This window comes from Humulus lupulus, chromosome 3 (genome assembly GCF_963169125.1).
Source record: "Humulus lupulus chromosome 3, drHumLupu1.1, whole genome shotgun sequence".
Lineage (NCBI taxonomy): Eukaryota > Viridiplantae > Streptophyta > Magnoliopsida > Rosales > Cannabaceae > Humulus > Humulus lupulus.
In genome coordinates, this window is record NC_084795.1 from 208,110,349 (window position 1) to 208,132,044 (window position 21,696).

General features: G+C 35.9%; 3 protein-coding genes and 1 long non-coding RNA gene across 4 annotated transcripts; 1 reads left to right on the forward strand and 3 right to left on the reverse strand.

Annotated features, from left to right (window-relative positions):
- Positions 1–3,214: 3,214 nt before the first annotated feature.
- On the reverse strand, positions 3,215–3,835 carry LOC133825353 (uncharacterized mitochondrial protein AtMg00310-like). Its single transcript, XM_062258310.1, has one exon. It carries the CDS (start codon positions 3,833–3,835, stop codon positions 3,215–3,217), a length of 621 nt encoding a protein of 206 aa, XP_062114294.1.
- A 5,117-nt stretch (positions 3,836–8,952) lies between these two features.
- On the reverse strand, positions 8,953–12,419 carry LOC133821509 (uncharacterized). Its single transcript, XR_009887632.1, has 4 exons — positions 12,251–12,419; positions 11,705–11,787; positions 10,533–10,567; positions 8,953–9,082 (listed from the first exon to the last, which is right to left on the reverse strand). It is a non-coding gene; the product is annotated as an uncharacterized LOC133821509 (long non-coding RNA).
- Positions 12,420–13,912: 1,493 nt separating this feature from the next.
- LOC133823386 (uncharacterized) lies at positions 13,913–18,416 on the forward strand. Its single transcript, XM_062256159.1, has 9 exons — positions 13,913–14,486; positions 14,988–15,128; positions 15,335–15,715; positions 16,129–16,233; positions 16,457–16,597; positions 16,980–17,183; positions 17,369–17,461; positions 17,607–17,718; positions 17,991–18,416. The coding sequence occupies exons 1-9, from the start codon at positions 14,004–14,006 to the stop codon at positions 18,032–18,034; spliced, it is 1,704 nt and encodes a 567-aa protein (XP_062112143.1). The 5' UTR covers positions 13,913–14,003; the 3' UTR covers positions 18,035–18,416.
- Positions 18,417–18,908: 492 nt separating this feature from the next.
- On the reverse strand, positions 18,909–21,113 carry LOC133823387 (rhodanese-like domain-containing protein 9, chloroplastic). The gene is made up of 6 exons (XM_062256160.1): positions 21,030–21,113; positions 20,277–20,530; positions 20,021–20,171; positions 19,488–19,573; positions 19,295–19,399; positions 18,909–19,188 (listed from the first exon to the last, which is right to left on the reverse strand). Exons 1-6 carry the CDS (start codon positions 21,071–21,073, stop codon positions 19,124–19,126), a joined length of 705 nt encoding a protein of 234 aa, XP_062112144.1. The 5' UTR covers positions 21,074–21,113; the 3' UTR covers positions 18,909–19,123.
- Positions 21,114–21,696: the final 583 nt, after the last annotated feature.

Sequence of the window (21,696 nt, forward strand, 5' to 3'; positions counted from 1 at the left end):
TATTAGTTCCAGCTGGTGCTAGGCATTCTCCCGTGAACCCATATATCACTTGGGAACACGATGTCAGGTCCTTGACCGTGAGCTTCATCTTCTCGAGGTATGTTTTGTAGATGATATCTACTGAGCTTCTCGCATCCACCAAGCATCTCTTCACTCGGACATTGGCGATTTGAATGGTAAGGACCAGAGGGTCATTGTGGGCCCCCCACATATGGTATCTAGTGTGAAGTCTATGACTGCTGGCTCCAGTGGTGGACTCCTCTGACTTTGGAATTCTGGATTCCTGCTCGGGGTTTCAGTCTTGACTCGGTACCTCAAGAGTTTTCCTGATCGAAGAAGGAACTCTATCTCATCCTTCAATTGTTTGCACTCGTTTATGGCGTTCCCATAATCATTATGGAAACAACAAAAATTATTCTTGTCTCTCTTTCCTTCTGAGAGCAAGGGTGGTGGCTTTCAGTATAGTACCTCCTGATATGTTGCCAAGTAAATCTCAGCCCTTGATGTAGTTAGGATGGTATAATTGGTGAACCTGGGCTGGTAGGGCTGATGCTTAGGTTGTTTGTTGGATGGTCCTGACTTAGCTTCCTTTTCTCCACCCTACTCGACCCCTGAGGTATTCCTCTTCTTACCGTTGCCCCCATTGCCGCCCTGAGGGTTTGCATCGTTCTTATCTATCTTGACAGTGGTCGAATGGTTTATCCCTTTTTCTTCCTTCATGATAGCATCATCTAACTTCATGTATTTGTCTGGTTGATCCAGGAACTCCTACAATGTGTTGATGGGGTTCCTGTGTATGCTATCCCACAAGGGACTACAATAAATTATTCCTGTCGAGATGGCAACAAACTTCCCTTCATCTCCTATTGTGGATGCTCGGTTTGCCTCTCTCATGAATCTTTGGATGCAGTCTTTGAGGGATTCATCTTTCCTTTGCTTGATGTCAGCTAGCTAATTGACATAAACTAGTTGAATCCATCCAGCACTGAAGACCTTGTAAAATTCCTTCCTGAACTGCTCCCAGGAAGTGATGGATCCAGGTTTGAATTTCCAATACCATTCTCAGAGAGAGTGGTAGGGAATACCCTGCACCTATAATCATGCTCCACATTGAGTAACTCCATCTGATCCTCGAACTTCCCAATGTGTCATACTGGGTCCTTATTCCCAGTGTATGTTGGGAGTTTCAGGGTCTTGTATTTCGGTGGTGGTTGAGCAGCTTAGATAGTATCACTGAAAGGAATCCCACTTCTATGTGCCAGCTCGATATTGGAAGGTTTCTTTGTCAGGCCTTGGACAACCATGACGAGTGCATCTATTTGAGCCTGCACTACTAGTGGGATCACTGCTCCAAGTGGGGTAGACATCCCTGGTACCCCTCCTGTGCGCTGGTCCTCCTGTTGATGACTTCCCTCAGATCCTGAGGTTGTGCATCTTTCTCGAGCCTATCGAACACGGTATTGGTGTTGTTCATCGGTTCCTTTCCCTTGCGAGACAGAGGGTGTAGGGGTGGCAGGTCTGCCTTGCCCTTGTCGGTGCGACCCTGCCCCCGAGCCTCTTCTCCTACATGACTTTGAGATTTTGAGCGGCCATTTCCATTTCTGTCACGCCTCTCAATTGTTTGACCCTTATCTCCTACATTGTTTCATCTATCCCCCTAGGAAGGGGCCTTCAAGTTGGTAACACTTCTACTCTGAGATGAAGTGTTGTTCTTCTTAGCCATGGAGGAGACAGTCTTGGACTGTGCCTCTTCATCCTGTTTCTGGGAAAGTGGCTCTGAGAGCGTCCTTGGGGTTCGACTCCTCCCTTAGGACTCCCTGTTACTGCTATCTCGCATTCCTGTGCCTTGGCATGAGCCTCTCTCACCGCCTGAGTAGCAGCTTCAGTGTTAGCTCAAGTTAACTGAGTAGCTGCCTCTAGGGCCACAACAGCCTCCTGGTGCCTCCGATCAGCTTCCTGCTCCCTCTGGATCATCCTCTGGACCTGCTCATCGATCTCCCATCATTGTCATTCCATAGTCGCCCTCTGGAGGGAAATTTCTGTAGCAAAGGCCTCCTACCTTTCCAGAAATTGTGCCATCTCCTCCTGGTGAGCATCCCAAGGATCTTTAGCATCAGGTTAGTCTCCAACCTCCACCTGAGGTTCATTAACAAGATCGATGGGATCCTGAGTGGTGGAATCCCTAGGAGTTGTCTTCTTTGTCTGACTGGATTTTTGAGGCATCGTAAAACTGATGAAAGTGTGTTTCTTGATTTCGTCCTCTCAATGAAAGCACCAAATTCTTGACCTGTGAAATTGGCCAACAGTCGTATGTATAGTATACGATGCCTTTTGAACGAAATAAATATAATAAACGATAGAGTACGGCTATCTTAAATAAACACACTAAAATTTTATAGTGGTTCAACCCTGTTCTGATGAACAATGATAACATAATCCACTTAGCTTTTAGTATTGAATCACTCGACAATTACACTAATGAACAAAAGTATTCACTCATTTCTAATTTGCCCAGAATTTTTCCCTTGATTTCTTCAGATCTGAAAAATTCCAGAAAAAGCGATCCTCTGAAATGAAGCCCTGGGTCCTTTATTTATAGTACCCAGGGGCTGTTACATGATCGGTAATACTGGGATTGTGGTTTGGTACACAATTATTAGGTAATGGAGATACATGTCCACCTCCCCGTGATTATGAGATCGTGGGTTTCTCATTGTTTCTCTAGATCGTGGTAGATAATGCACGATTTAAACCTCTAGAAAAATGTTAAGTCTTGGTTGGTCAATGAGACCTAGGTGCTAGGCCCGATGACCATCTGGGTGCTGGACCTGTTAATCCTCTAGGTGCTGGACCTATGATCTTCTGGGTACTGGACATGTTTGATCTCAGTTTGAACGAGTGCGAGTATTTCTCAGTGAAGTGTACTTGGGAGTTTAGGCCGACCACCCTTAGGGGTAGGGGTCAAGCCGACCACCTCTAGGGGCTAGGGCCAGGTCGACCACCCCTAGGGGGTTTAGGCCTGATCGACTTCCCTATAGGTCCTAGACCTATCTTTTTTGCTCGTTGGTCTTTTCTCAATACTTCATCATTTTTCCCTAATTTGTGATGCCACGTGCCGCTCTCTCATTCGCCACATCATCCTCGTATTTTTGAGGGATAACACACCATGTGTCACATCCAAAAGAGGGGTAGGCCTATGAGGAGTCGTTGTCAGCTAGTTGTCAAACCAGATAGAAGTTGTTTTCCCATTTCCAATTCTTCTGCAAACTCCTTTCTGCAGCAGGCTCACAGATTTCATAATTCCCTTCCAAAGCTGAGAGTCAAATGGTTTGAAGTTGTAGGTAAGGAGGTTCCCATCCTTCAAGTATTTGGCTCGAACCAAATCATGTCGCATACCATTCTTCTTTGAAAGAATTTCCCACGCCCTTTTTCCCATGAAAGCTTCATTGATGGATTTAGATGATCGAAATTCCAACCCACCAAACAACTTAGGACGGAAAGGTTTTCCCCAAGAAATTGTCTGGACTTTCCTCTTTGTAGATGTGTCACCCCACCAAAATGATCTCAAAGATTTGTCAACTGATTCTTGGATGGAACATGGAATCGACCCTAATGTTGCCACATACAACACTAGAGATGAATCCACAATTTGAACAAGAGTTGTTCTTTCCGCTTTTGATAGTAGATTGGCTTTCCAAGCTAAGACTCTTGAGTTGACTCTGTTGAGGATAAATGACATGTCTCTCAATTTTGTTTTCATCATTAGGAGAGGAAGCCCTAGATGTGTACTATCATTTTTCACTCTTGGCATTTGGAGGAGATCTGCTAGCTCCATTCTTTTACATGAGGAACACCCTTGGAAAAGTAAATTGTCGATTTAGGTTTACTTATCTTTTCCCCAGACCAAGAACGTAATTTCTCTAGGCAATCCATGAAAGACTTTGTCTATTTTTTTTTCAGTAGCTCTACCGAACAACACTATATCGTCTTCAAAGAGAAGGTGGCTTATTGCAGCTGCCTGTCTAGCCATGTGAATCCCTTGAATTTTCTTGATTCTTTCCTCTTTGAGCAGCAAACGAGAAAGTAATTCTGAAGCTATAATAAATAGTGCTGGGGATAGCGGGTCACCTTGTCGCAAGCCACATGTCGAAGTTATTGAACCTGCCTTGCCCCCATTGAGGAGGAGGGTGAAGAAAAAGATGTATCACATTTCATGATCCAACAAGGTACTATGGAATCCTTACTTAGAGAGTGCCGTTTTCAAGAGGTTCCATTCCAATCTATCATAGGTCTTTTCCATATCTAGTTTAATGAGTAGGTGACCCTCTTTGGATCATTTGGATTTCATTTAGTGGATAATTTCATGGACCACCATTGAGATATCTTGGATAACTCTCCCTTTCACAAATGTCGATTGCATAGGAGAGATAATATCAGATAGTATGGGACAAAGCCTGTTACTAAGCAATTTAGATATAATTTTATAAGCCACATTGCACAAAGATATTGGCCTATAGGAGTTCCCTGAACTCGAATGATCTTTCTTTGGTAATACCACCAAGTTTGCTCTATTCAAGGAGGTGGGTAACTCAGTATGAGAGAAGAAAGACTTCACCATTTGTATTACATCATCACCAATAGTTTCCCAGTGAAGCCTGTAGAAGGACCCTAGCATATCATCGAGCCCCGGAGCCTTGTCTATATCAATAGATTGCACAACTTCTATTATCTTAGTGTCACCCGATATTTCTATAAGGATCAAGTTTTGAGCATGAAATATATGAGGAGAGATCAAACCTTCCAGGTCAGAAGGAAATTTCGTAAGCGGGGCAATGAAAGTATCCTTGCATTTCGCTTGAAAACAATCCCCTATACTCTTTCTTGAAGATAGCCAATTCCCTTGCTGATCCTTAATAGTGTGGATAAAATTCTGTCTTCTTCTAATAATGGCTGACACATGAAAGAAACACATGATTTTGTCTCCATCTTTCATCCATGAAATCCTTGACTTTTTTTCCAAAGGATTTCTTGTCGCCTCAAACTTTCATTTAGGGCTGCCCTTGCTTCATTTTCCTACATAGGGTTCGGGTTGCTAGCACATTCGGTCCTTAGAAGATTAGATTTTTCTTCAGCAATTTGAGTGGCTACCTTTTTGAATTGATGGAGATTCCATAGTGTTAAGTCTTTCTGATTGTTGCATTTTCACCTCAATATTGGTCATTGGATTAGGATGACTGACAGACTCCCATGCTTTGCGAACCACCCAAATGCATCTCGGATCTCTATACCACATGTTTTCATATCTGAACACTTTGTCTTTGTCACCCAGGGATTCCAATAGGATTGGGCTGTGATAAGAAGATGTTGTCGGGATGTTAGTTACTACTTCTTCTGGGAATGAAATTCTCCAATCAGATGAGGCTAGGTAGTGGTCCAATCTGGCTCTTTTCAAAGAACTTATACCCATTGGGTTGGTAGTATTATTCTATATGTCCTCCTAATCCAGGACCGTTATACTGAGTACTTTAAATAGTGTCAGACTTGCTAATCAAGTCTATTAGTTATAAACGTGTAACTAAGGTTAATGACAAGGGTTAGAGTTAAATTTTTGGTCAAAAGGAAACGTTGACTTTTCATTAAAAATATTTGTGTTCATACATGGGATCCCAAAATAATATAAACAGATGTTTAAACAGGTTATTATAGTTCAAAAGTTATAACCAGCCGACGTAAGCGGCTAAATAGGGGTTACAACCCTAGTTCATCTGAGATACCCTCGGCTGTGGTGGTCGAGCAGTCGCATATGTACATGTTGCCACTGAAGCTCTCCAACTCATGGCTGGTTCAACTTCTCTTTCCCCTTACCTGCACCACATAGCACTCGTGAGTCGAGGCTTAGCAAGAAAACTTAAACATATGCATGAACAGTAAATACATATTCCCAGTTGCATATCTAGCATGCCTAGCAATAATAACCTACTCATGCATGCATACAATTACAAATAAATGACTACCATGTCACAACAGGGCCCATTTCCCTAAATAAATGATTAATAAGTCATACTGGGGACCGTCGCCTTAGGATATGGGACTAATGAGTCACCCCGGGGTTCGTGCCCTATCCTCTGTATAACCAGCCTTGGAGCTGGCCCAGCATACCTAGCACTTTAATTTTCCACGACCAATGGGTCGGACAAGTGTATAATGCGCTCCTTATTAAGCATAACCATATCGACCAGCGCTCAACGCGCTATTGCCGCCCTTGACTTATGAGTCAAGGCCTTTCAATCAGATAATGCAAACAAGCATACATCATTTAACAGTTATCCCAATACAGAGAATTCAAACATGCTTAATCGATTAATCACTAACATAATCATAATCATGTTCATTCTCAGGGGCCCGAGCCCTATTCATAATCATATTTAACAACCAGATGAACAGATAACCAGATACTGATAAGCATACTTCAGATAATATAACTATGCATACATATTAATCATACATCTTAACCAATTAAATACAAATACAATAATGACCATGTTCCTTAATGGGGTCAGGCCTTAACCCTGCAGATTATCACATTTAAAACGTACTAGGTGCAGTTTTCTTACCTCAGGTTCGAGTGAAATGTATAATAAGAACGCCCTCGAGCACGATCCTGGTTCTGAGCCCCTAGCGGTAACCTAGTCACAACCATAATATAGAATCATATCAATATCAAGCGATTTCTTGACCGAGTCCTAGCCTCTGGGGCGTCGAATTCTACTAAACCAGGTAGTAGAATTGATCTTGAGCTCTTAGGTTCGAGTTCCAGTCACTCAAAACTTTCCTTGGCCATTTCTACCTATGCGCCTCAGGTCAAAGGCTCCCAGCCCCTCCATTTCCTAGGACATGCACCCTGACTCAGACCTGCTAGGTCATAGCGAGCCTCTGCGAAACAGAATCCCTTGGGCCCTGGGTTCACGCTGGTCGACGATCCATAATCTTTTGCAAATCCTCCATGCTCTTGAAACAAAACATGAAGAATCTATTGTGGAGTTCATTAGAGGACCATCCCTCGATGGATGCCCAAGCCATCTTCAAAGCTACCTTCATGATATTCTGTGAGATCCTTTTTTTAGAAGATTTTCCCAAAAAGGAGATTATCGTGGACATAGGTGTTATCAGATGGGGTTAGTTCCATCTCCATATCCTCCATGGATATTTGAAACACCTCATCAAAACACTCAAACAGTTTAGGGGCTTCCATAGATTGGCAACCCATGATGAGAGAGCGGAGCTGGAAAGCAGCACACACTTTGTTGAAACGAAAACTTCAAGGCCTATAGAGACCTTTGGCTAGACAAATTGCTTGATAACTTGGCAATGTCTACTCTGGACTAAACCAGAAAGCTCACAGAGAGCACCAACCCAAACATTACTTTGTTATTTATTAGTTAAAATTACATGTTATGTGATCTAAATCATCCTTTCTATCATGACATTTTTCCAAGTCTTTTTTGAAAGAACTCTCTCTCTCTCTCTCTCTCTCTCTTTTGTGTAGTCCCATAACAAATATTAATTGTAAAGACATTTAGAACTTTCTCCTTGCCATGGAAATCCCTTTGAATTCATTATTCTCTCAAGGATACTTCTCTATATATTTATTATTTTATTAAACATTCTTCAGTTATGAGCTTTATTATGAATATTTATTAATTATGATGTTTAATTGTTAAACTATTTGGCGATACGTATAAACCGCCCACATTACACCGCACCACATTGTATTTTTGCGGTGCAATTTATGCGATTTGAGGTTTATTCGGTGCGGGTTGCGGTTTGGAAAATTGCTCAAACCGCATATGCAGCGTGGTCCAATAAATTTGCAAAAAACCGCACTGCCCGCACCATGAACACCCATATTACAATATGGTGACAATACTCAGTACTGATTCCACCACCACGAACAATCTGAAAACAAGAAATTTTTCCTTATAAATATATACTAGGTGTTGCCTAGTTTTATTTTAAAAAAATTATTAAATATATTTATTAAGTTTTTGTGATTGTCATAAATTTTAAATAAATAAATAATATTATATATAAAAGAATGACATAAACATATTAAAAGAAAAATTTAACCTAAACATTGTTTATGATTTTAAAAAATATATATATAATAATATTTTAGATCATAAACTACACTATTTAACATATAAAACATTTATGATATTATTCAAATCACACACTTATAATTGGAGAAGAAACTTGTTTATTCTTGATAGAAGATAATTGTTATTCTAATTTGTTATGTAGTTACACAATCATACTATTTGTACACATACGACACCTATATATAATGTATTTATAATGTTTGTTGTTATTTAATATGAATATATATTTTTAGTTAAATCTAAATATTGTTTATGTTTTTTTTAAAATGATAGTATTTTAGATCATAAACTACACTATTTAATGTATAAAATATTTATGATATTATTCAAATCACATATTTATAAATTGAAAAAAAAAACTTGTTTATTCTTGATAGAAGATAAATGTTATTTTAATTTGTTATGTAGTTACACAGTCATACTATTTGCACATCACTACTACGAAATTGGAATTTCGCGACATTTTTTAACTGTCGCCAACGCTTCGCCGATAGTTTTTAATAGTCGTTGCTCTCTATAACAACAGTTATTAACTGTCCTAGTTGCTTTTTGCACTAACAATTAATATCTATCGCAGTTTTCCTATGTCATTAAAAATTATACTAGAAATAATGAAAAATTTCTCAAAAATACCCTTACACCTCTATCATTGCAACCATAACACCTATCAAAACAAAATACCAGATTAACACCAATATCACAATTACAAGTCAAAAAATGAAATTGAAATTACACTAATATAAAAAAAGATTTACAATACATACAACATAATTATGAATATTAAAATAAAAAATAAATAAAATGCTCAAATAAGAATCCAATAATATTAAAGATTCAACATTCCAACTTAGAGATTCAATAATACACATTAAATACAAACAAAAATAATTAAATTAAAAAAATCCCCAAAGTGACTCCCACTCCTGCACACAAAACAAATCATGAGAAAATGATTCGAGAAATTAAGTCTTGCTTAATAATAAATATTAGGGATAATTGAGGCATAAGTACCCAATGTTTGGGTTTTGTACGCAGCATAGACCCAATGTTTATTTTTAGTGGCAAAAGTACACAAAGTCAGTAAAACTGTAATTACGTCAGTCTACTCCGTTAGGCAGACACATGTCACGTTTTTATTGGTCCAAATCATAATTATTTTTAAAATATTATTGAGTTGGACCAATTACGAAGTGACACGTGTTGGTCCAGTCATCACGAAACGGAACCTGACGGAGGAGGCTGACAGAATTACAGTTTTACTGACTTTGGGTACTTTTGCCACTAAAAATAAACATTGGGTCTATGCCGCGTACAAAACCCAAACATTGAGTACTTATGCCGCAAATATCCCTAAATATTAAGTTGCAATGTTTGGTGATTGTCATCTTTGTTTTACTTATAGAATTAATATAAGACAAAAAAAAAACATAATTTAGGTGAAAAAAGTAAAAACCAAGTTTGTAGAATTAATATAAGACAAAAAAACATATTTTAGGTGAAAAAAGTAAAAACCAAGAGGGTGTTTGGCACCTTAACTAAAAAGCTGTTTTTTGTTTTTAAAAACTAAAAACTGTTTTTTGAAAACAAATTGAGGTGTTTGGCGTTGTTTTCAAAAAATAGTTTTTAAAAACAAAGTAATAAAAAACAAAAAATTTTGAGAACATCAAAAAGTTGTTTTCTGTTGTTCTCAAAAAAATATTATCTATCTTTTTTTAATTATTATTATCTAATATTTTTTATTGTCACATCATTTTCTCTGTCATTAGTTTCTCTCTCTTCACTTTCTCTCACATCACTTTCTCTCTCCTCATTTTCTCTCTCATCATTTTTTCTCTCTCCCCATTTCCTCTCTCATCACTTTCTCTCTACTTACTTCTCTCTTTCCACTTTCTTTCTCATTACATTTCTCTCATTTTTTCTTGGATCAATTTCTCTGTTTTCATTTTCTATTTCTTCAAATTTTCTCTCCTTACTTTCTCATTTCTTATTTTTCATTATTTTTTTTTCAAATTATTTTATCTCATTATTTATTACAAACTTTTAAAATATTTTTCTCTTTATAAATATATTTGTTGATTTTTTTATTTAAAATTAAAAAATAAATAAAACTAAAAAATTGTTTTTAGAAAACATTAACCAAACACATTTTGTTTTTTGAAAACTACAAAAACAATTTTTTGTTCTCAATTCTGAGAACACAACTTTGAAAACAAAAAACTGAAAACAATGCCAAACAGGCCCCAAGTTTCTCACAAAGTAGTGATAATTATCTAGCATTCAAACATACCTCAATCAACAACATATGTACTAATAAACAATGGAGGTGTATTATTGAAAGAGGTAATTCATCAAACAAAGAAGAACTTGTGTTACCTTGTAGAATTTCTGAGGGTACTTTTAGGTAAGACCTGCAAGAATAATGCAATAATCAACTTCATAAAATCTTTGCATTAAACAACAAACCATGAACAAATCATTTATGAGATTACAATAATAGTTTCTATGAAATTGCAATGAATGATTTATACAGAAAACTCTGTTCTAATCAATTTCTGGGAGAACAAAAAGAAGTCTATGTTAGGTTGCATTACAAGTGTGGACGGCTGACAACTAGAACCATTTACTTAGTTGTTAGGGGAATTGTTGGAGAGGACAAATGACAAGCTTATAGGTTAGTGGTTAGTATAAAAAATGGGACAGCTAGATGACTCACAAATAGGGTATGTAATCAGTGTTTGAGGCTAAGTGGAAACATGGAAAATTAGTGAGTGAAATTGTAGAGAATGGTAGATCTCTTGGGACATTATAGGACCATCGAAATGCCTATGATGATAAAACAAAGAAAAAAAATCGATATAAATGCATAAATTCACAATATAAAGTATTGATGAGGTTTTTAAAAGTTGCTAACTTAGCAGCCATTGCATTCTAGGTACTGAGCAAATGTTATTCAAATAAATAAGATGATAAAAACAATCACCAAAAATAAAATGAACTGCTCAAATCTGAGCCGAACTTTAATACAGAAATCCAAAAATTTCTTAAAAATAAGTCTATTCTAAGACAACAAAATGTGAATCCTATTGAGTAGCTATCTACCTGTAAAGAAAAGGATGGATTTACTTGTGACATTGTACAATAGAATTCACGTAGCACGTGTTTCCAAAAATAAATAAGCCAGTACAATGACTCTGGAATAAAAAAAAGCATTGGAAGAGAATATTAACTCGTGATGCAGATGAGAAAGAAATGGTATTCCTAGAAGCTTGATAAAAAAAAAAAAAACAGAGAAGTAACAAGTATTGCACATAAGAGGACTTTGAAAAAATTAATGGCAAGTTTATGTAGTAGTCCACCGCGGTTCAATATTCATTTATAAAGTAATGATGTAAACCAATACCACAAACATACACATCTTCTCCAACTAAACCGCAAATACATATATTTCAAAATTTTCTTAGCTCCACTACTAACATATATATATATATATATATATAGAGAGAGAGAGAGAGAGAGAGAGGAAAAACATGGTGGAGGACTCGCACCTCATCTCCCCTAGCCGAGAGAATAGATTATCCATTTTAGTGTAGTCCAACACCGTGAGCAGAGGAGAGATGGTCCCCGTGTCCTGTGGCCAGACCAAATGAAAATTCGGAACTGTATAGCAGCCATTTTTTATAGCACCACTTAAGGGTTCAAACAAAAATAAAGCACTATAGTAACCATTCTTTACGGCAGAAACTTAAAGACTCCAAAAAAAAAACATACAACAACCATTTATTAATTCTTCTTAAACCAAACAGAGGAGACAAGCACAATATCAAACATGATTTATGTCTTTTATGAGCAAAACACAAATATACAAACACATGGATAGACAACATCTGAAATGAAATCGAGAGATTCAAATTATACTACCACAAATTTGCATAAACAAAGAAGAAAGGCTAGGATTTGTACCGAAAATCTGAAATAGGAGAGAGAAATACTTGAATAGGATAAAAAAGAAAAAAGAGAGAAAAAAAAACATAGAGACCATGGATGTGAGCTTGCAACCATAACAAAGAGAAACCATGAATATGAGCTTGAACCTGCAAAGGGAGTGGAACCGTCAGACCGTGCGTGGAGGAGAGCTACGATGTGAGGGAGAGGAGGTTGGAGAGAGAGCGCAGACAGTGGGAATGAGGGAGAACGAAGTTTGAGAGTGAGACGTGAGATAAGATGAAGGGTGGCGAGTATAAGGTTTTTTCTTTTGTCAAGTCTTTCTTTTGGTGAGATTAATGACCCAAAACAAAATGGCGGGATACCAAAATTTTCCCACTAAAAAAATGATGCCTCTTTTTTCAACAATATTGTATATATAAACCATTTAATTTGCTATATTGTTATAGCTTTTTTTTTTAATAAAGTTCATTTGCTATGTTATTAATATACTTATTTCTTGTAGTATAGTTTTATCAATATGTTAAAATAAATTTAACTATATTTTGTCAAAAAAAATTTAGCTATTATTCTTTATATCATAATTTAAATTTAAATATACAAATTATTATCAAAACATATAAATACAAAAGTGAATAATATTAGAAAAATTTAGAAAGAAAACAAAGTCTATTTTTAAAAGTTGTTAATTAATACATACTTTTATAAGTATATTTACATAATTTAGTTTATTTTTTAAATTATATTTTATAAATATATATTAAGTTTTTTTTATTTGGATTTTGATGATAGTTTATTCTGTTGGTATTGGACTTTAATTAACTGTCGGTGTTGGGGTTAATAGCGACAATTTATAAATATCGGTATTGATTTTAAATAAACTGTTAGTATTGGAGTCAATAACGACAATTTTTAATTGTTAAAAGCAATGACGACAATTATTAATTGGGGACATTGGTCCCTATGCCTACATTTTTTAACTATAAGCGTAGAATTACACTGAGCAATTATGACAGCCGTGTTGTGTGTCGGGAAAATCCAATTTTGTAGTTATGTATACACCACACATTTATATAATATTTATAATGTTTGTTATTATTTAATATGAATGTATATTTAGTTAAGTTATATCAAGTAATAAAAAATCACATTTTCTTTATAAATATAAATAATAAAATATTTAATAAAAGTTAAAATTATATATTATATGTAGTCTTATATTTAATATTATTATAATAATATTTTATAATATTTAAATTATATTAATATAATTAATAAATATCTATTTTAATTAGTTTTAAAAATATATATTCTATTAAATATTTATAATATTTTGCTAAAATTAAAAAAATTAGTTAAAACCATAAATTACCTGTATCTACGTATCTTAATCTCATTTAAATTAAAAATATATATTATATTTTAATCTCATTTGCAGAGTGAGAAAATAGTAGTATGTTAAATGTGTCTAACATTTGTTAAAATTAATAAAAGGGTTATCTCGCTCAAATAATTACCATTTATCCAATATTTCTCATACAAAACTCATAAATAATAGCAATTAATGATCGAAAAATGAAAAATGGCAAAAAACATTTTCGAAAGAAAATTAAAATAAAAAGGAAAACGAACTATTTTTCACGGGTTTCAGGTGAAGCCACATGGTTATTATAGCACATGCAAGCCTCTACATAAGAAATTTAGAACAACCAAATTATCCAATAAAATTTTCCCACGTAATCAACTTTGGTGGATTCAACCACACTAGATTCCAACCCAACTTCCTCTTCTTCCCCTCTCCTTTTTCTTTCTTTCTCATTATTCATTTCTGGAAGATCTGTAACTCACACAAATCGTTTTCTCTCTCTAAAAATAAAGGTCTAGAGTTTCTCTCTAGAAGCCATGAGCGACCTCGTTGAGGCCTCTACTACGACGTTGTCTGAGCCGAAGGACCCGACCTCTCTGATTCACCCGCGGCGGGAGCCATTCGAGCATGGCCTTCTCCCAATCCCCAAGCTGATCTTCACTGACCCGACCCAAACCCTAATCCCACTCAAACAAAAGCTCATCGAACAGTCCTCGCCGAGCCACCGTGTTGGTTCGGCCGCCATATCCGAGGCTTTTCAGATCTCCACTGACCACGCCCGACTCGTCCTCGACACACTTGGGTCGATTCTCCATTCCGACTCCGACCCGCTCGTGAAGGCCAAGCCGGATGAGATAGACGCCATCGGGGCTGATATCCATGATCTGGTTTTGTTCCTCTACATACAATCCTACAAGAGATTGCTTCCCAGGACGCATAAGGACTCGGCTGCTGTAGCTGATGTCTGGCCTTCCACTTCAGCTTTCGATGGGTACTTATCGGCTCTCTCGCCATTGCAGGTAATTCATATTGTTTAGGTTTCTCGTTTCACTCGTTGATGGGTTTAGATTAGTTTGACATTTGTTCTCTTTTAATCAGTGCTGTTATTATTATTAGTTTTGAGTTTTGCTTGTTGAGTTGGGAATTTTGAGGAATTTTCCAAGTTGGTTAATTACGATGACGGGACATATGTTTGAATGCAAATTTTGACGCTATATTTCTGAAATTTGAAATGGTTTGCTTCCAATAAATAAATTATTTTTTGGAATAGTAATGGGTTGGTTTGACAATGTGCTATGTTAATTAATCTTTTAACTTAGAATTATGGATCTCTATAGGGTCTTATTGCTTTGAACTTGGTTTGGTGAATTGATTTATATAAACTTTCATGTATCGGGGATTCTGAATTTTAGTTGAACAATTTATTACTTGTGCCTTTTTCATTGTTTTTGATGAAGTAAATTTCGTAGTATTGTACTATTTTCAATGAAGTAATTGGTCTCGTGTTTCAAACATGGCAGCTTGTGCGTAGCAACAGCCGTCGGTTTGTGCCATCACAGGCTGATGAAGAGGCGCATCAGTTATCATATTTGCAGAAGCATTTGGCTAATATTCTCTCTCTGTTAGTGGAGCCTGTGGAGGGGGAAGGAGAAGAATCCCTGGTTTGTAAAATCTCTAGTTACTATGTACCTGTTCCTTGTATAATGGTTTTCTGAGCTTTTTTTTAAAAAAAATTTCCTTTCTTTTTTTAGCTTTCTGCAAAGTGAATATAAGATTTATTGATTACTGTTTTAGGTGTGGTAAATGATGATATTAATAATAATTGCTTCATCATTTTTAATTTTCTGATATATTGCTATCGTTGTAGGTTTTGACAATGGATAGGTTTGAGCATCTTGGGTTTCTTATTCAATTTGGTGATAAGGGATCGGAGGAAAGCCACTTGAGCCAATCTGCTCCATTTTTTGCAAATTCAGATCCCGATATGCCCGCTGTTCCTGTTCCTGCTGCTCAAGTCCATGACTGGATTTTGCAGAATATAGCTTCTACCTTGGAACATATTTCTGACAGGAACAATCCAAAAGATAATGGGCTTAGCAATGCCTCAGATCCAGATGTTGCCATGACTGATGCTTGCGCAAGTTCAGTCAAGGCCTCAACAAGTACCAGAGGTCCTAGTTTTGTTGAAGGGATCTCTAAAACATCTCTTGTCAAGCAACCATCTGATCTTAAAGGTTCATCTGTAAAGGTTTGTTTGTCATACTATTTTTCATTCAGTTACAACATAATATGCTGTCTGTTAGAAATATATGGATGTGTATCTATATGTGTAAATATATATGTTGCCCTTGTCTTTTTCAAGAGGCATGCTGACAGTGAGAGGCAATAGAACCAAGGGTTTCTAAGTTGTTGAACTTGAATTTCTGCTTCTGCTCTTGTGTGGTGGAAAAAACTTTTCTTAGCAGTGTAGCTGATAGAACTCATGAATCAAGGTTTTGTCTCCATGTGAGCTTATTTAATTAGTGAGGTTTTTTTAAAATGATATGTAGCAAATGTAAATGCTTCTTGTTATGGCACTAGTCAACGTGTTGTGCTCTATGTCTATAAGTGTAAAATCATTCTCTTTTAGCTTTGTCTAAGATATGTTACATACCCTTGCAGGTATTAAATTGTCATGATTCTGTTATCTATGTCTTAGCACCTTTGAGGTATGCTACCGTCTATGGTTGCTCTGATGCTACTATAGTTATTGGAGCTGTTGGAAAGGTAAAATATATATTTTCTTTTTCTTTCATGAATAACTATTGAAGTTATGTACTGATAGATCGAGAGGAGTACATTTCCTTGAGCCCTACCCATTTTGGGAAGTATCTCTGCATATGCTGTTCATGATTCTCTCTCAACTTACTCTTTAGCTTATTTTACTTGGATGAATGTGAGAAGTTACCAAAATATATGTTGATTGGATGGATCCCTTGGTGTTCTACAGGCGGTAAGAATTGAACACTGTGAGAGAGTTCATGTGATTACAGCTTCTAAAAGAGTCTGCATTGCTAACTGCCGTGAGTGTGTGTTCTTCCTTGGGGTGAACCAGCGTCCACTTATGGTTGGTGATAACCATAAGTTACAGGTCAGTGTTACTGTTCTTGGGTTGGTTGTGGGTTATATAACTAGTTCATGTCTGAATTTCTAATATTTTAAAATTACTTCGTTTTCTTTCTTTTTTGATTTTCGGATGAATTACTGTACCTCTATAGTTCACTTGTATTTTACTTCAAAAGTTTGGGTGTATTCACTGTATTGTGTGTGTTTTGTGGTTAGGTTTCCATTCACAATGCTAGGTTCCATTTTATTATGCAATCTATCTTGAATTCGATTCCTTGTGAATTTGTTATGGAAATAGGATTTTATTCTTTAAAAGCTATCGTAAAATATTGGCATCTTATTTAGCATTATATTTGTAGTGATCAAATTGAATATCATCATTTGTTTTGACTCTTGATTATTATCAGGTAGCACCATACAATACATTTTATTCTCAGTTGGAGGAGCACATGTCTCAAGTTGGTATTGAGGCTACTATCAATAGATGGGATGAGCCTTTGGCCCTTGGAGTGGTTGACCCACATGATTCATTATCTCATCCAGCAGGTGTTTCTGATGTTCAGGCTGAGTCAGCAACGCGCATAGACCCTGATCAGTTCACAAACTTTTTGGTATATTATTAGTTGTCAGCAGTGTGTAATGTGTTTGTTTTTTGTAAAGGTTGAAAGGATGATCTAAACTTATAAACCACAGTTATTTTTGGTTGGGGGAGGGGATGGGAGTGGCTGCCGAGATTTTTATTTATTTAAATTTGAATCATATATTATAATATATACCCTTTTTCTTTGATATGCAGATTCCCCGCTGGTTTGGTGGCGAATGCCCAGGTTCCACGAAAGACAACCCATTTCCTTTGCCAGATCCTTATTTGTCATCTCAGAGTAGAAATGTATGTCAGCTCAGCAAACTGATCATTGTTGGATTATAATTTATTGGAATGAGGTTGCATGTTAATATTGTGCCAACAACTCTGCTTGCAGTTTAAATTATTTCTTGAAAATTGTCCAAGTGTAAATTTCTTCATGTGCTTGCAGCTAAAGACTTTAGGAGAGATAAAGCAACAACTGAGAGAGGCACCTCTTGAAGAAAACCGGAAACGTGAATTGTCATGTGCACTCCACGTGTATTTTAAAGACTGGTTATATGGTAATGACCTTACCATGATCGTGCTTGTAGTGTCTTTCATGCACAGAGACAATTGGTCTGATAGCCCTGGACTACATTCTTATTTTGAAGTTGATGTTACCTTTTGATTAGGATTTAGAGCTTGCAGGTTGTGACTAATCTCTATGGTTTTGACAGACATTAATTAGTTTATTAATCTCCATAAATAAAATGATGAGTACAATTGTTTGTATATAATGAATTCATTTTCAGACTAAGTTCAGAAAATTGAACTAATTTTGTTTATATTTCAGCATCCGGAAATATCCGCCAGCTTTACTGCTTACAAGGAGACTAATAGGATTGAATGGCGGTGAAACAGCTAGGATGGTACAGAAGTTTTCTGTTTTCATCTTTTTAGTCCCCTTAAAGTTGATCTTTTGCCATTTATATGGTACCGCATGTAGATGAAAACCAACAACGCATTTCAGAATGGTGCCATCTTTTAAGCATTTGCAGTATTGCAACTTGCGCAGAGTGGAATTAGAAGTACATTTCCTAATCTCGTTGTAATATTTTTGAAAGAAGGTAAATTACAGTAATATGTTGTTAATCTTGATTCACAGCCATGTGAAATTTATTCTCTCCCTTTTTTTTTGGGTCTAGAATGTTGGTTTTTCAATTCTTGACTCTCCTCCACATTTGCGAGGATTTATTCAAGTTAATGTTCCAAGAGTAAACTAGATGTTTGTGGTGATTTAAATCCTGGAAGCGACATTTTATTGTTACTTTAGGAAAGGTTTATTTAGTCTTTAGGAAGAGAAACCCGATTACGAGCAAAAACATCACTTTAAGCCCCCCGCCCCCCTGCGTTTGGTTTGCTGCAATGAGTAGTGTTGTACATTATTAAACGTAATTTTTTTAATTACATATCGCATAGCATTTTCATTGCAACAATTGATTTAGGATTCATTTCAATACAGTGAGGCCAATTTTTCTAATCAATGTTAATTAGTAAAGATTTCTTCCCCACTTTGATTATGTTTATTTTTATTTTTTTTCTAAGTACAAGACGTGTGCTTTATCAAGGAAACGCAACTTGGATCCTCCTGTCCCCAAATACCAATAAGAACTAGAAAGTAATTTAAATTTAGCTAATGAATTAGCCACGCCACTCTATTCTATTAGTGGTTGGTGTATATTTATTTGTACGGTTATAAAAGATCAAGCCGAGCAATATAATTTGACAGATCATTTTAGAAATAACATTTTCTTCACCATTCAGGTGACAACAATAAGGATAAATGCACATTAAAAATAACAATTTAAGTGGAAAAAGTTAGCTATTTTTTTCAACATGAACATTCTCAGACATTATTTTGTCGATGTTAAAAAATTGCATATTCCTGTCATTTGTCAGAGTGAGAAATCATCTTATATTATAACCTCAGCTTGATGGGGGAAAGAGTTTCTCTGCTTGATCTGGGAAGAATGTTATAAAAAGATATGCACCTGAAATTTGATTAAAGAACAAAGAAAGAGTGAGACGAACGACAAGTTGTTTACAGAACTGAAACATATAATTCTATAGGAAGCCGGGTGGTTTAAAAGGACTTACAGACAAGTACAGTTCCAAGTACAGCTGAGATTTTTCCTTGAATAGTGATTAAACCAGCTTTACCAGCATTTTGCAACTCAGTGGTACCAACGGTATCAAATGTTTCTACAAGGCAAAAACTTTTATCATCTCTAATGATCTTTTCTAACAAACACCAACCAGATTAAGTGAGATCGGTTGATCTAATTCTTACCTGGTTTGACAGTTTGAAGCCCAGATATTATGCATGCCACATTTTCGAACCCGGCTTGCTCTAATTTATTAGCAGCAGCAGTAGACCTTGACATTAAAAACACACAGCATCCTGTCAAATTTGGTTTCCAGTTTAGGCATAAATGACTACTAGTCATTTAGAAGGAAGGAAAAAAAAACTAATTCAACTGTTTTCAATATTCAGTATCATAGTTTCTATTCTGAACTTGCTCAAAATGAAAGACATAATACATGATTTTCAATTTTCAAATCTACTTGCGCACATTAGGAATCAATTCATTTTTTGAAAATTTTCTACCACTGATTTTGTTCTGCATATTCATGCATCTAATTATCTACCCTTGTAATTTTTTTCAGCACTCTCTTTTCCACTCATCAGGCAACAATTTTGTATCTCACAAAACACTCATTAGTATCTTTTTTCATTATTCCTATACATCAAGCATAGTGACATTATATTGGCTTTGAGAAATTGTTTCTGAGTGATAAGAAAGAGAAGCAACATTGTCTGACCTCAATCCTTCTTGACACACAAGCAAGAGTTTACTTCCAGGTTGAAACTTGCTTTTAACAGATTGCACAAACTCAGAATTGGGTTTAGTAAATGGCAACCCAAAAAAGAGACCTGAAAAGTTGTTGTGCAAAGTCCTTTTCACAATTGTGCCTACAAAAAGAATTAACAAAAAAGGCGAGGCAGAATGTAATAAGATACAAAATCTTTTGATATTCTCTTGAGATACATATAGGATACCAAGTGGAGAGTATATACCCAAGTCATTGTCTTTGTTTTCAATAAATAGAGGCACATGATAGCATGATTTGATATGAGCTCTATCAAATTGAGACTTATCCCGGACATCCAGAACTGTATATCCCTCAACTGCAATGAGTTTCTTAGCATCTTCAGCATTGACATAATTCACTTCTGCTCTAATGCTCAAAGCTCTCCGGCGAATCGGTTTTCCTAAGAGTATTCCTCCTCGATGAGTAAGAGACACAAATTCCACTGGAGATGTCCTGAAACTGCTGAGAACAAAATCAACCCAACTTTTCTGTTCCCACATTCATTAATTTTAACCCAATTTCAAACTCTGTTGAACACAGTTGAATGACAAGTTTATAGTTCACAAAATGAGAGCATTACCAATTTTTTCCTAAAGCTTCACTTTGAGAACTCTAAAAGACAAGAAAAAATATGACATTTTTCCAGTTTTGGCGGTAGCTAACACGTAACTGTAAATTATTGATCTTTCTTTAAGCTTTACTCTCTTGAATTGTCACAGCTCAATAACCCTTTTAATTGAAGATACACTATAAGTAGATGGTAGTATTGCAATAAAAACTTAGCTAGTTCGAGGGCTCAAAACCAAAACCCATCAATAAAAAGAGTGTTTCCAGAATCTTTAATTTATATTTTTTAGAGAAAAAGAGCCAGATTATATACAACACTATGGAAATAACAGAAAATTAATATATAGCATACAATTTATACACCATAAAATAAACATTCAAATACTTTTACCTTGTGGAAGAGAGAGTCGTACAACAAGTGCCGATTCCTGCCATATTGAACTTGAAGCTCTTTCTCTCTTTTTCTCTCACTCTCTGTCATTGTGATATATAGCCACGAAAGGGCCAAGTAATATGGGAGAGGGAATGGGATTCTGCCACGTGGCAATGCAAAGTGGATATATTTCTCGAGTCTGTTATTGCTGGATGCTGATCCTCACGTGATCTTCGCGTGAGGGTCTTTGATTAAACAAAGGGATTTTTTTTATTAACGCAGGTAATTAAAAATTAATTCAAATCTATATTAAATGCAAAAATACGTTTTTGAGGAATACAACCACACCATAAAATGATTATGTTGATTTGATGGAGTTAATTTATTTATGCAGTTGATTAGATTGCCGCAAAAAAAAAAAAACAATTAATTGATATCAAAAGGTTGATTTGGTAGTATGTGTTGTGAAAAGGTTGTTGCAATAATATTCATAAAATAATTTGGTTGCTTCATAATTTGATATGGTTGTGAAAGCTGGTTGCTTAAAGTAAGAAATTATGTAACTATAAGCAACTCATAAATTTCATAAGCCCCATAAAACTCCCTAAGAAACTCTATAAAGTTGCTTAGAAATTTCAAGGGTTGTTTATGAGAATCATGAGTTGCTTAACATGTTGGTGTCTGG

Coding starts and splice junctions, on each gene's coding strand:
- LOC133823386 (XM_062256159.1), top strand. CDS start 14,004: ATGAGCGACCTCGTTGAGGCCTCTACTACGACGTTGTCTGAGCCGAAG. Junction 15,129..15,334: donor GGGAAGGAGAAGAATCCCTG/GTTTGTAAAATC, acceptor CTATCGTTGTAG/GTTTTGACAATGGATAGGTT. Junction 16,598..16,979: donor GTGATAACCATAAGTTACAG/GTCAGTGTTACT, acceptor GATTATTATCAG/GTAGCACCATACAATACATT.
- LOC133823387 (XM_062256160.1), bottom strand. CDS start 21,073: ATGGCAGGAATCGGCACTTGTTGTACGACTCTCTCTTCCACAAG. Junction 19,574..20,020: donor GTGTGTCAAGAAGGATTGAG/GTCAGACAATGT, acceptor TTTAATGTCAAG/GTCTACTGCTGCTGCTAATA. Junction 19,189..19,294: donor ACTTGGAACTGTACTTGTCT/GTAAGTCCTTTT, acceptor ATCAAATTTCAG/GTGCATATCTTTTTATAACA.
- LOC133825353 (XM_062258310.1), bottom strand. CDS start 3,835: ATGGAGCTAGCAGATCTCCTCCAAATGCCAAGAGTGAAAAATGATAGT.